The sequence below is a fragment of the Colossoma macropomum genome, unplaced genomic scaffold (assembly GCF_904425465.1).
Source record: "Colossoma macropomum unplaced genomic scaffold, Colossoma_macropomum, whole genome shotgun sequence".
Classification (NCBI taxonomy): domain Eukaryota; kingdom Metazoa; phylum Chordata; class Actinopteri; order Characiformes; family Serrasalmidae; genus Colossoma; species Colossoma macropomum.
This window is the reverse complement of record NW_023494807.1, coordinates 27,456,722-27,470,710: the sequence shown is the minus strand read 5'-3', so window position 1 is coordinate 27,470,710 and position 13,989 is coordinate 27,456,722. Positions and strand designations below refer to the sequence as shown.

The 13,989-nt window shown below is 40.2% G+C and overlaps 1 protein-coding gene across 4 annotated transcripts in view; it reads left to right on the top strand.

Annotated features, from left to right (window-relative positions):
• tnk2b (tyrosine kinase, non-receptor, 2b) overlaps positions 1-13,989 on the top strand; it is a 125,841-nt gene that overhangs the window by 96,421 nt on the left and 15,431 nt on the right. For all 4 annotated transcript variants that reach the window (XM_036556205.1, XM_036556206.1, XM_036556204.1 and 1 more), the window contains 5 exons: positions 3,972-4,124; positions 6,175-6,452; positions 8,523-8,649; positions 9,921-10,162; positions 12,372-12,566. In XM_036556205.1, coding sequence (XP_036412098.1) covers positions 3,972-4,124; positions 6,175-6,452; positions 8,523-8,649; positions 9,921-10,162; positions 12,372-12,566 — 995 coding nt within the window. The remainder of the gene's footprint in view (positions 1-3,971; positions 4,125-6,174; positions 6,453-8,522; positions 8,650-9,920; positions 10,163-12,371; positions 12,567-13,989) is intronic.

Below are 13,989 nucleotides of genomic sequence, written 5' to 3'. Positions count from 1 at the left end.
CCACCAAGAATATGATTATTTACAATATTAACAATATTTACAAAAAGGCAGTTATACCTGCTGCTAAATTGAATGGGAGTCTGGACCTGAACTGCGCTAAAGGAAAGAAAAACTAACTAACCTAGCTCTTTAAGTCCTTACCCAACAGCAAAACAAAAGAGCCATTTACTCTGTTCTTACCTGTTACCAAAAAAATAAATAAATACCAAGATTGGCACCCTTACCTGAGGTATCTATACAGTGGGTTACTTGTGGAGGAAAATTACTGAACATATCTATTTTCTATTTTTTTTAATGTAACACAGGGGGTTGCAATGAGGGGAAAATGCAGACACGTGTTTTAAGATCAAAGATTAAGAGAAAAAGATTTTCTCTTAATCCGCATTTAACCCATCTATGCAGTGAAACACCACATACACACTAGTGAACACACACACTAGAGGGCAGTGAGCACACTTGCCCGGAGCGGTGGGCAGCCTATCCACTGTGCCCGAGGAGCAGTTGTGGGTTAGGTGCTTTGCTCAAGGGCACTTCAGTCATGTACTGTCGGCTCAGGGGATCAAAGGGCTGGTTCCCTAACCTCCAGCACGTGACTGCCCAAATAAATTACGCTTTGATATAAACTTCACTCAATCCGTTTTTCTCCCTTCAAATTTTCACTGACTATAGGCAAAAAGGTCAATTAATTTTTTTTTTCATCTTTTGGTACTCTCTAATTTTTTTGATTTTATTATTTATTATTCTATTTAATATATAACATTTTATTAGTACTTTTTTGTTGTTAACCTCTAAGAATAAAATTTTTTTGGTTCCCTGTATTTTTTTTTATTTAAAAAGTGGTGTTGTCGTTAGCTTCTGAAAAGTTGTCTGAAAGTCTAAAACCCCTCATGCTACCCATTCCAGAATATAAATAAATAGGATGCGGAGAGGTGAAGCTGCTAGTCGAAGCATCTCATTAGCAATCCATGCTGTTGAAATGTTTGTAACAGCCTGTACCTTTACACAAACAAGGCCATTCTGTTGGACAGCAAATGCAGCAAGAGACAAAGACATGGTAAATGTGCAAGATACCCCTCCTCCACTCACAAAACCCGATCATAAGCGGTCACCAGAGACGAATTCAAGGCTCATGGAAACTCCAGGTGTAAACAACAGTCTCACTGTCCACTTGTGGTCAGATCATTCAAGAAATAGTGCAGAGCCTGTGGCCTGTATTTTATATTTTATTTCATTTTTTGTGTTCATTTTCGCTTTTCACAAACCCGTTTGGTCAGGCACATATTTTTTTGCCAAACTTTCATTTTTAGCCCCCATTCGTACTGCCCAGTTAGTCCAATATTGGCCATCCTCTCAAATGCGAACGTCCTCTCTTCAAGCCGCTGTGTGTTGCTGGGGCAGCTGGGTTCCCCAGGCTGACTGCTGGGAGAACAGAGGGCTTGAAAGGCCTGATTGAGGGTCAGCGGTCGTGCGAAATGAGCTGGGGGTTGTATGTGTGCACAGCAGGGGATAGAGCATCATTCTCCAGGCCATCTGCACCGGTCAGCATTTGCACCCGTGAGAGATAGACGAAGGGAATAGGATAGCTCTGGCCTGTGTTATAGATTCCTGCAGCTTAGCTGATCCAAAACTGTTCTGCACATAAATCTCACCTTCATTAAGGCAGATCATGTTTTGGCATTTACGAGAAATATTTTACAACATGGAATACAATGTCCATGTGCGAGACAGAACTGTCACGCTGGGAATAATGTTACTCGGCTCAGAAGCCAGCAACAGTGTTAAAGAAGCCCCCTGTGGGGATCATCAGCATTTTTGTGGGATTTTGAGCTATACTGGTCATTCCAGCTGCAAGGAGAACTCTCCAGTCCGGTCAGGTTTTGTTTCAGCCTCGTTCAGGTTCAAGCCTGTCTCGCTTTCACTTGCTCCCCATTGCCTCTCTGGCCTAAAACTAACATTTACTATGTTATTTGTCGTTTAATATTCAGTAGCGCAGCATGCCATATGCTAAATACATTAAACTGGGCCATTTTTGAGTATTTAAATATATGCCCATATATGCAAGCATAGGCCAGTGTATTGAAATATGTTCACATGTCGATGAAATCAACGTAATATTGTCAGTTGTTAATATTTCCAGTCAAGTCAAGTCAGGCTTGATTTGTCATTTCAGCTATATACAAGTACACAATGAAACGAAACCTCCAGGACCAACACAGGAACAAGTGCAAGACAATACAATATACACAGTGCAGACAATACAGTACAATAAATAAATACAAAGACAATAAATACAAAACAGAGCACAGGCAGTAAACGGTACTGAGAGTATGTGGAGCTGTGCAAAGGAGGAAGTAACATACTATGACATATTAGCAGATAGCCTAGCTTGTATGAGCATAGCATCACTGAGGTAGCAACCAGAACAGCAATATACAGTATACAGTATTTGGTTGATACAGTAATTCTAGCAGCTGTGTTTGGTATATATTTACATATACATATGGAAATATTTTGGAAACTTGACACGTTTTGAAAAATACATGGAAATATATATGCATATGGGATTGCATCCCCCCATCCTCATCGGTTTGGCAGAATTCACATTTTTTTTTGTTTTGTCATTTATCAGCGTTCTCTCACTACAATACCCAGCATGCATTATGCACAACCAGTGAGAATTCTCCCCAACAGTGAGATAAAAAATCCACTAATGTTATAGTCAAGACTGCTAGATTGGATGTATGGATGTATGTATAATATGATATATAGCCTAAAGCAGGGGTGTCAATCTCAACCACTAAAGGGCCATATGAAAAAAATCTTAACAAATCTGTGGGCCAGCTGTGGTTTTTAATTTTTACTTTACGTTTTACTGTGACCTGAACGCGCCATTGTTTATTCACAATAAGCCAAAACTACGATGGCAAAAAAGGCGCTGATTGCTTGAACGATTCAAAAATAATTTTAAATAAAAACAAATTGTTTTATATGAAACAATAGACCACATTATTAGCCATGGATAACGGTGAAACCTCTTTAAATTTCCCCAGTGTACAGTAGGTTTTTTTAAAACTGCCCATTCGCTTGAACTGGACCCATAGAATCTTTTGTGTTTGTTTTTTTCTGGTGCTGTCCCATAGATCGCTCTTAGGGAGGGGGTGGGAGCACACATTACGTTGCAGTGCATGATGGGAACTGTAGTGCAGCTCATGGTGAAATGGGCTAATATTAATAGAAAAGACTGCTTGTTTATGGTCTTGAGGCTGGTTGCAAGACAGAGACCGGACTCGGGTACTACAACACTAGTAGAGGCTAATTAATGCAGATACAATATTATAAATAAATTTATTTATTTAACCAGCTAAATAAATTCAAACAGTACAGTTATTGCTTTCAAAAGTTCTTCCAGCTTTCAAGATGCATCACCAGAAAGGGGTGTTCTAGTCTTTAAACCAGGAGATCTCATGTTACAGACTACTGCAGCGCCCCCGTAAGGCAAGAAGGCATGTTTACAACAAATGTAGCGATGAGACGAGTGTCCCTTTAAAGGGTTAATATTTTGACTTTTTTGAGGATTTTATCCCCCCTCCCCTATGCAGAAGTTTTTTTTGTTTTTTTTTTATATTAAAAAACAGTTGTAATTCATTTTTGCATGACCATCTTCAAACCTCTCCCTACAGACTCTTTAAATAGGCTGTGCATTAAATCAAATGCTATGTGTAAATGACATCTGTTCTCGTTGGCTGACCCCTTCACAAGTGAAATTAGGCACCAAAACCAGTCCGGGCTGAAACATACAGAACAGACTGTTTGTACTGAAGTCCTCAGGGATGTCAGTGTGAATGGGTGGGGCTAAACTGCTGTAGTGTAAATGGGCAGTCATTTATGAGTGATGAACAAAGCATTGGTGATCTTAGTCTAATCTCTTTTTGTCTCACTCTTTCCTCTCTCGTCCATGTGCTTCTCGGCAGCTGAATGTGGCAGTAAAGTGTCTGAAGACGGACGTGCTGAGCCAGCCGGACGCTCTGGATGACTTCATCCGTGAGGTCAACGCCATGCACTCTCTGGACCACCAGAACCTGATCCGCCTTTACGGAGTCGTCCTCACGCACCCCATGAAGATGGTAAATGAGCAGAGTGTGTGTGTGTGTGTGCAGAACAAAAGTATCAGCCGATAAAATTTTATGTAGTAACAGTTGATCAGTTTGAATTAGGGATGCAGATTTTGGCAAATTCTGTTGACCAGTAACCGACCGTCATTAGTTGGTGATTAACTGATAACCGACAAGCCTAAAATCAATGACCCAGCTCATCAAAATATCGATTATAAAATAGAAACGTCCAGATCTAAAAGCTGAACCATCTTCAAAGCCAGTAGCCATGTTTACACACAGCCTGATAATCCGTTAATAATCCGACTAATGGCTCAATCAGAATAGAATACGTCCACGTATACCCCTCAGTCGGAGTAGACTAGTCCGATTTAGGCCATTCGGAATACCGTTTCTTTCCGATTGAACGAGGTGGGTAATCCTGTAAATAACCTGTTAAATAGCAGAAGAATAACCATGTAAACACCTGAATCTGATTACATTTAAGTACGTTCTATACGCATGTGTGTTTGCATCATAGTGAAAGTTTATAACGTTCAACATGGCGGAGCAGAAACTGGAAGTTTATGCTTTGAACTTTAAAAGACGGTGGTGGGACGGGCGTCCAGCTTATGTGTCAGAACATGATGTCTGGATGATTACTTGCAGTGCGCATGTAAACGGAAATTTTCCATCAGATTGTTTAGTAGAAAGCATATGAACACCTCAGTCTTATTCTGTAATCAGAGTGAATTCAATCTGACTGGAAGAAATCTTTGCATGTAAACACAGCCAGTGTAAAGTACGTGATAGTAGGTACACCTATGAGTGTATGAATGACCGGGGCAGCTTTGGCTCAGTGTACTTCACTAGCTTTGAAAGCCATCAGGGTCCTTTTGTATAATTTTGATGTGTTAATTAAAATATGTTCCCCTGAGATGAATGCATTGGTTAAACCATTGTTTATTTGTTGGTTAATGGTTCATTGGTTAATTGTTTAGATCTCTAGTGGACAGTAAGCAGACTTGTAATCAGTGCTTTACTGACTGGTATAATTGAATCAGTTTTCAATTGTCCAGTATCGTAAACTCAAACAGCAGAAACGTGCAACGTCTTCCTAAATGTTTTTTCTTATATGACGTTTATAGAGAATGATCTGCGCTTTAACCCTGCTTTAGTCAGTCGTAGTATATGTGTACGTCTGTGAACTGCATGACCATTCATTCCTGTGAGAGGAGAAGGCAGAGTGCTGAGGATCGAGGCCTTGAGAACGGAGGGAGACGCTAAAATAAGACCTGCAACTGACATCCACACTCACTCATTACACACTCTCTCTCTCTCTCTCTCTCTCTCTCTCTCTCTCTTTTATCTCTTTCTCTCTTTTCTCTTTCACTCTCTCCCCCCATTCACACACACTCTCTCTCTCTCCTGTTTTTTATTCCTCTCTCATTCACTCTCTCTCTCTCTCTCTCTGCTCATGTTCACTTGTCTCTCTTCTGTTTTTCTCTCTCATTTTCTCTCACTCTCTCTCTCCTTCCTCTTCTCTCTCTCTCTCCTCCCTGTTTTTTCTCTTATTCTCTCTCTTTGTGTCTGTCATGATTTTCTTTTTCTCTCTCTCTTTCATCTCTCATTTGCCTCTGTTTTTTCTTTTTTATTCATTCTGACTTTCTCTGTTTCTGTCTCTCTTTTTTCTTTCTATCTTTCTCTCATGTCTTTCTTTCTCTCTCTTTTTCTCTCTCTGTCTCTCTGTTTCTCTTTCTTTCATCTCTCATTTGTCTCTCTTTTCTCTCATTCTCTTTTTCGTGCCTCGCTCTTTTTTTCTCTCTCCTGTTTTTTCTGGTATACACTCTGTCTCTCACGATTTTCTTTTTCTCTCTGTCTTGATCTCTTTCTTTCATCTCTCATTTGTCTCTGTTTCTCTCTCTCTCTCTCGTGTCTCGCTCTTTTCTCTCTCTGTCTTCTATCCATGTTTTCTTTCTCTTTTTTTGTCCTTACTTGTCTCTCTCTCCTTGTCTTCGCTCTTTCTCCTCTCTCTCTCTCTCTCTCTCTCTCTCTCTCTCTCTCTCTCTCTCTCTCTCTGTAGGTGACTGAATTGGCTCCTCTCGGGTCTCTGTTGGACCGTTTGAGGAAGAATCAGGGTCACTTCCTCATCTCCATTCTGTGTCAGTACGCCATTCAGATAGCCAATGGTATGGCCTACCTGGAGTCCAAGCGCTTCATCCACCGCGACCTGGCGGCCAGGAACATCCTGCTGGCCTCCAGCGAGCTGGTCAAGATCGGAGACTTCGGCCTGATGAGGGCGCTGCCCAAAAACGACGACCATTACGTCATGCAGGAGCACCGCAAAGTCCCGTTCGCCTGGTGAGAGAGAGCTGAGAGAATGAGACAGAGAGAGAGAGAGAGAGAGAGGAAGAGAGAGATAGTGAGAACAATACAGACCCAAACAAATGCAAGCGAGAGAGAACCTGCAGAACCTGTGTGGATCAGTGTTTCAGCTTCTGAATGCACTGTGGCTTGAATTAGTTCTTAATTATTCACATGAGAAAAAATTATTAATTCTGTGCTTTTACTGGTACAGGCAGGTGCAAAAGCCCTGTGTGATTTCCTCGTTACAGGCATGCACTGTAGCTTGATGGGTAATGATCGTAATTTGTGCAGTGAAACAATAGATGCCATATCGCCAACTACACTTTCTGTCATGTATTACAGTCTGTCACAATTTCTGCAGTTATCTGATTATTCAAAAGGTCGTGTAAACAGCATACTCTTATTTCTTAGATCAGAGTAAGGTCTAGAAATCTGATTAAGAAATCTGATGAAGAGAGCTTGATTTTAGCTCAGTTATGAGATTTCTCAGGGCACGTAAACTCTTACTCGGATTTCTTTCAGTTTTCTCTGTGCATGTGCGAAAAACAGACTGCAGTACCGGAAATAAGCAATGTTGCCATGAGATGCAAAACACTTTCAGAGTGACGCCGAATCCAAATACATGCTTGACGAAACGAAGGATTTAAATATTCTTCATCTTCTAGATGATGTATGTTTGTATTTTCAGGTAAAGTGTGTTGATGTTTTTAGAAAAAAGCCACGATGTGAAGTTTGAGTTTTACATTATGTTTATGTCGCGTCTTCTTCTGTGAGTTTATTGGCTGGTTGCAAAGCAGAAATCTGATTACTGTCTGACTCATGTAGACCTGGAGTTTCCCCTTGTCTGATTACTCAAGCGCATGTAAACGCATGGATCCAGTTACTGACAAAATCTGATTTTCTGCAGTTATCAGATTATTAAATGCATGTAAATGCACTCACTGACTATGGATGCTTCCCAAACCACAACATACTAAATAGTATATCAAAAATAGTACACCACATTTAGAAGTGTATATTGATATAAAGCCGGTGTGAAATGTACGAATATTATAGATTATTATAGAGAGCTTTTGTTTTTTTGAAAATCATATCAGCATTGGCAGATAATTACTTAAAAAATTGACTGTCATCAGGCAGATGTTTAGATGTGGCTAATATTTCAGACTAATATTTGAAGATGTATTTATTGTAGCAGAATGTTTAGGTGATGCTGGGTTAATACACTAAAATATTAGCATTTTATCAATTTTTATTGTATACAAAGTTCATATAAACATTTATATATCAACATTGGCAGATATTTTAAAAAGAAATGATCGGATATCAACATCAGCCCATATGCCATATCAGTATATCCCTACTTTTAAGTAAATATGAGGGCTACAACAAGTAGTTGATCAGATTTGACAAATTATTATTGATAAATACTTTGAAAATAGCAGCGCATCTAAAGCGAGTCCGATCTAGATACCTATGGTTAGTCTTAATGTCAGTCAAACGGTCCTTACCTGTCAAAGCGGTGATGATGTCTCAGCAGTAGTCTGAGGTCGGGCAGTCGAGACTCCGTTCCTAACTGTCTGTATTAGGGCTCTAATTTGAGGTGATAATGTTGGATTTAATCACCCAGTACAGACCTTCAGCTCTGGAGCTCATGAGCTGTCCTTCCAGAGCAGAAAGAAACTTTAAAGACTATACATCTGAGTTTAGCATGTGCTCGGGTGTAATTGTTTATCAGTGTGTTTTTCCCATTAACTTGTTGCATTTGATTGCATTGTATTTAATTGAGTAATAATACTATTGACAGTAAATGAGGATTATAATAAAGATTATAAAAAAATCTTGTTTAATCATTAAAGTGAAGCACACATCTTGAGCTTTCCTTATTCTTATAGAATATTCTAATCTTTGAGATAATATTCAATAGAGTATTCGAAAGTGAAAATAGTCCACAATTGATGGCATCTAAGGCTAATGAACTTTATTCAATTGATGAGTTGTATAAGCCCTGTTATGGGGATAATTGTGTTTGTGTGTGTGTGTGTGTTTGTGTGTGTGTTCCAGGTGTGCCCCAGAGAGTCTGAAAACCCGCACTTTTTCCCACGCCACAGACACATGGATGTTTGGTGTGACCTTATGGGAGATGTACACTTATGGACAGGAGCCATGGTTGGGCCTCAATGGCAGTCAGGTACTTACTGCCTCACACCATTTCTGATCATACCTGTCAGCTTTCATAACATTCAGAACTGTGTTAAAGCAACACTTCAGCCAAAAGTGGGCAGACAAAAACGGTTAAAATACACCGATCAGGCATAACATTATGACCACATCCATGTTTCTACGCTCATTGTCCATTTTATCAGCTCCACTTACTATATAGGTGCACTTTGTAGTTCTACAGTTACAGACTGTAGTCCATCTGTTTCTCTGCATACTTTGTTAGCCCCCTTTTACCCTGTTCTTCAGTGGTCAGGACTCCCATGGACCCCCACAGAGCAGGTACTATTTGGGTGGTGGATCATTCTCAGCACTGCAGTAACACTGACGTGGTGGTGGTGTGTTAGTGTGTGTTGTGCTGGTACAAGTGGATCAGACACAGCAGTGCTGCTGGAGTTTGAAACACTGTGTCCACTCACTGTCCACTCTATTAGACACTCCTACCTTGTCAGTCCACTTTGTAGATGTAAAGTCAGAGACGACAACTCATCTGCTGCTGCACAGTTTGTGTTGGTCATCCTCTAGTCCTACATCAGTGGTCACAGGACGCTGCCCACAGGACGCTGTTGGCTGGATATTTTTGGTTGGTGGACTATTCTCAGTCCAGCAGTGACCCTGTGGTGTTTAAAAACTCCAGCAGCACTGCTGTGTCTGATCCACTCAGACCAGCACAACACACACTAACACACCACCACCACGTCAGTGTTACTGCAGTGCTGAGAATGATCCACCACCCAAATGGATCCTCACAGATCAGGTACTATGGGGGTCCTGACCACTGAAGAACAGGGTAAAAGGGGGCTAACAAAGTATGCAGAGAAACAGATGGACTACAGTCTGTAACTGTAGAACTATAAAGTGCACCTATATAGTAAGTGGAGCTGATAAAATGGACAATGAGCGTAGAAACAAGGAAATAATGTTATGCCTGATCGGTGTATATTTCTTTGACAAATAGTATGTTGGCACATCATCCACTGAAGAGCAAACATTAGCTCATATGAAGACGCAGCCTCTGTACTCATACAATATAAAAACCTACCAGTGTCCCTCAGCTGTTTTCAAATATTAAAACGTGGGAATTGCCATTCCGGATTTAAGCGTGGAACGTAAGTTTCCATTACCTGTTAACTTCGTTAGCCTGGTAGCTCTGGTGCTGATCTAAAGAAGCAAGCTTTAGACACCAAAAACATCTTGGCTGATCCAAAGCATCGCTTTAACCAGCTCTTATGTGCTTTTCAGATCCTCCATAAAATTGATAAGGAGGGGGAGCGGCTGCCCAAGCCGGAGGACTGTCCTCAGGACATCTATAACGTGGTGATGCAGTGCTGGGCACAGAAACCGGACGACAGGCCGACGTTCATGGCCCTGAGGGAGTTCCTGGTGGAAACCATGCCCACCGACATGAGGGCCTTACAGGACTTTGACGAGCCAGACAAACTGCACATCCAGATGAACGACGTCATCACCATCATTGAGGGCAGGTGTGACATCAGTAAGATTTTTCGTAGACGCTAAAGGAGTGCTTTACACTCTCTCACTGTTTCTGCATCACCTTTGTTACCTTTAATTTACATTACATAATTAAATACACAGTTATTTAAAGGGAATTCCACTGATTTCTCAAGATTTCTGCATAATTCAGTTCTTGAGATGCAAACAAAGTCATTCAGACTGGTTTGATGTGAAAATATGGTGCATTGTAGAGAAACTTACTGACTCAGATTTACAGTGGTGGTGACAGGAACCTACAACACAAATATAGCCATTTTATTTACTATCCAAAACCGTTCAAAAAATCATAAAAACAAATTTCAGCTTTCTTGCGTAGTTTAAAAAAAGGATTAAGGCAAAAACTTTCTCACAACTATTGTGAACAATGACTCAAGCGTCAGGCAGCATATTCATAAACAGTTCATGTAATAACTTTCTGTGAAGGAGCTTTTAGAGGCATTAAACTCTTCAGACGTCTGGTTCCTATCACCACCACTGTGAACGTTTTCTCAAGAATGGAGCATTTCATGTCAAAACACTTTGAATGGCTTTGTTTACATCTTAACCATTTAATTATTCAGAATGTTTGAATTAAATTAAAGTTGAATTCCACTTTTAATAAATGCCCTTTACATTCATTTACATACAATGCAGTGTCTGCGTTTTTTTATGTTTCTCACATCAAGAAATGACAAAAATGATACAGTCTACAATAAACCTCATTCATATCATAATAAAATATCTCATACTGTACATAATAAAATATCTCAAATGTGGTATGTATTGAACATTAACAGAATTACACCTATTTTAATGCACTATGCGAAAGAAATAATTGACATAAATTACAGCGTGCTTTTGTTATCTCCAGTGGTAAAAGTGACTGGAAAGGGTCAATCTTACAACGTCAGAACTCTTACATCTTACATTTCGAAGAGTTTCAAGTAGGGCTGGGCGATAAAACGATAACGATAAGTATCGCGATATAACTTTTCCTCGATAGAGCGATACGACATGTTCGATAAATGTTCGATATAATACACTGTTCTCACACTCCCACGTTTTAGCGAAAGCCCTGGTGGCGTTTTCTACTGCAAGGAAAGCGACACTACTCTGCTGTCGCCAGGAGAGGGCGCACTTCCGAATTTTTCGACTTGATTAGAGAGGGAGGGGGCCACGAGTAAAAAAAGGGCCGTGTTACAGCGCCAAACCGTCATATTTTAGTATTAGTGCATCCTCGAGCAACGAAAGTGAAAGAAAGAACTGGGTTCAAGTTCGAAAGTAAACTGAGGAAGCTGTGAGGCATTGGAGAGCGGGAGAGCGCTATCTTTCCAGGCTAGCTGTTTTTAGCTGCTGGCTAATTGAAGCAGCGCTTCGGCACAACACGGTGAATTGATGATACAGTAGATCAAACAAGACACAGAATCACCGCTTTCAGTTTAAACATACCTAAAAGGAGGACTCTGTGACTGGTGTGAGAGATTCACACTGCAGATAATGCTTTTACACAGCGAGCGTCAGATATACTGCGGTTCACCCCTTAAACTACTACGATAGCATAGAGAAACCCAGTCGTCTAGCTGGTGTCTGAATACTGTGATATGCTCCGACATGGATGTGGTAGGAGTGACAGCAGTGACCTACCGAACCGAGTTGAGTTTAGCGCTGTTGTTGGCCACTTGTTTAGCATTTGTAGCGGGGTAGCCGAGCGCTCGTCACCAGACAGCTAAAAATAATCTTTCTTAAATCATAACTATTACAAAAATTGCAGCTGTGCATTTCAAGCTGATAAAAACAGCTCAGAAACTTTCTCCCACTCTTCCATGACAGATTAGTAAAATGTTCCACTGTTTGCCGAGTGTTTGTCATGATCGGACCATAAGTGATAGTTTAAAACCACAGTTAACCACCCAGGAGCAAAATCAGCCTTCAAACGTGAAAGAAATCATGATTTGACATTTATCTCGATATGTATCGATATCGAACGATATGAGTTTTGTTTATCGTGATAACGTTTTTGGCCATATCGCCCAGCTCTAGTTTCAAGTAGAGCCCTATTACTGTATTAAAAACTGTGTCCTCCAGTCCAGTCTGTCAGTAAACTCTTTATAACTCTTAGCTGTATATAGAGTTGACTGCATGTGGTCAGAATGTCCAGACAGCTGTTTGTAAACCTGTTTGATCTGTGTTTCTGTGCAGGGCAGAGAACTACTGGTGGCGAGGGCAGAATAAGAGCACTCTAAAGGTCGGTCAGTTTCCCAGGAACACAGTTACCTCTGTAGCTGGCCTGTCAGCTCATGACATCAGCCGGCCGCTGAAGAACAGCTTCATCCACACGGGCCATGGAGACACTAATCCACACCGCTGCTGGGGCTTCCCGGACAGAATCGACGAGTAAGACACAAAACCCACCATCTCACACAAAAGCTGATCTGAAACAGAGGCAAAGCTGTGATGGTAGGACATCTAAACAAACTGGCATTTCAGAAACCAACAGAATACAATTCAGCACACAAGATGAGCTGTGAAATGCTTTACAGACTGACTGGAATTAAACCACAGGTTAAATCAGGTTAATCTGGCAAGTGATGTTGCTAAAGTATTGAAAAAGCTGAGCTAAACCTGATATTGTGACAGTTTCATGGCTCTATCCATGACAGCGCAGTGAGGTTGGTTTTATATTCGACATTGAACTTTCTCTCTTCAATTTCAATGTCAAAAATGATCAACCTGACATTTTCTCACCCGTAAAAGACACTACAACCAAATACATTTATATTTATACATTTTCAAGGCATTAAATTTAGCAACATGGGTCACTGATGCTTCAGTCATCAAGGCATCACCTTAAAAGGTCATAATGCCGTCTTTCTAAGCTGTATTTCCCACGTATTTAGCTAAAGGAAGGCAAAATTGCATCAAATCACTTGTAGTAAAGAGAGCCGCCTACTTTACCCAGGATTTGTAGTAGATTAAAGGAGCTCACTCTCTTTATTACTAGTGAATTGGTGCGATTTTGCTCTATTTTTGCTTAATACAAAGGAAATATATTGTGCACTGCTTAGATGACCATAATAACTACGGCATCTGTGCTCTGTTCAGCAAAATTTAGCAACACATTTTTCTTAAAAAAAATATTTGACTGTTTGTTCTTTGTCTTTCAGGAGTGTGAAAATGTAGGTTTGAACAATTTTTATTAATTTATTTCATGAGAAATCGATGAAAGGAAGTTGAATATTCAGCGATCTAATATACAGTCACCTTAACTACACTACTTTTTTTTAGTCAGAAGAAACTGTCAGTGTCAAAGCACATTTGATAGTCAGGGCTTCTTTTTTAATTCATTTTGGAGAACTGTTGTATAAAAGCAATAGAACACTTAAGGTTGTGTGTTATCACAAGTAACTTTATGGTCATACTTATAGCCTGTGATTCATGACTGTAACCAAATAGTATATTTATAAATATCTATAAGTTTTATGGAACATGGCATAAAACGTGTAGAGGTCTGCCGTGACTGTTTGTGACTATTTGCTGTTTTCGTAATTGATTTGTTTTTGTAAGCCTACATAAACATGTTTATTATCCAGCCTATAAACCTTGAATCGTTTCTAGCTTTGACGTTATTTTCTTTTCTTGTCTGTTCACAATCCTAGTTTTTCTGGAGTATGATGAATTCTTTTGCACACTTTCTTTCACATGCGTTTACATTCTCCACCAGAGGGCAGCAGTGCACTGCTCACACTGCTACAGATGTGTCCTCCTACATTATTTGTCCTCAAAGCCTGGAGGCCTGTTAATCTCCTGTCCCATTGTG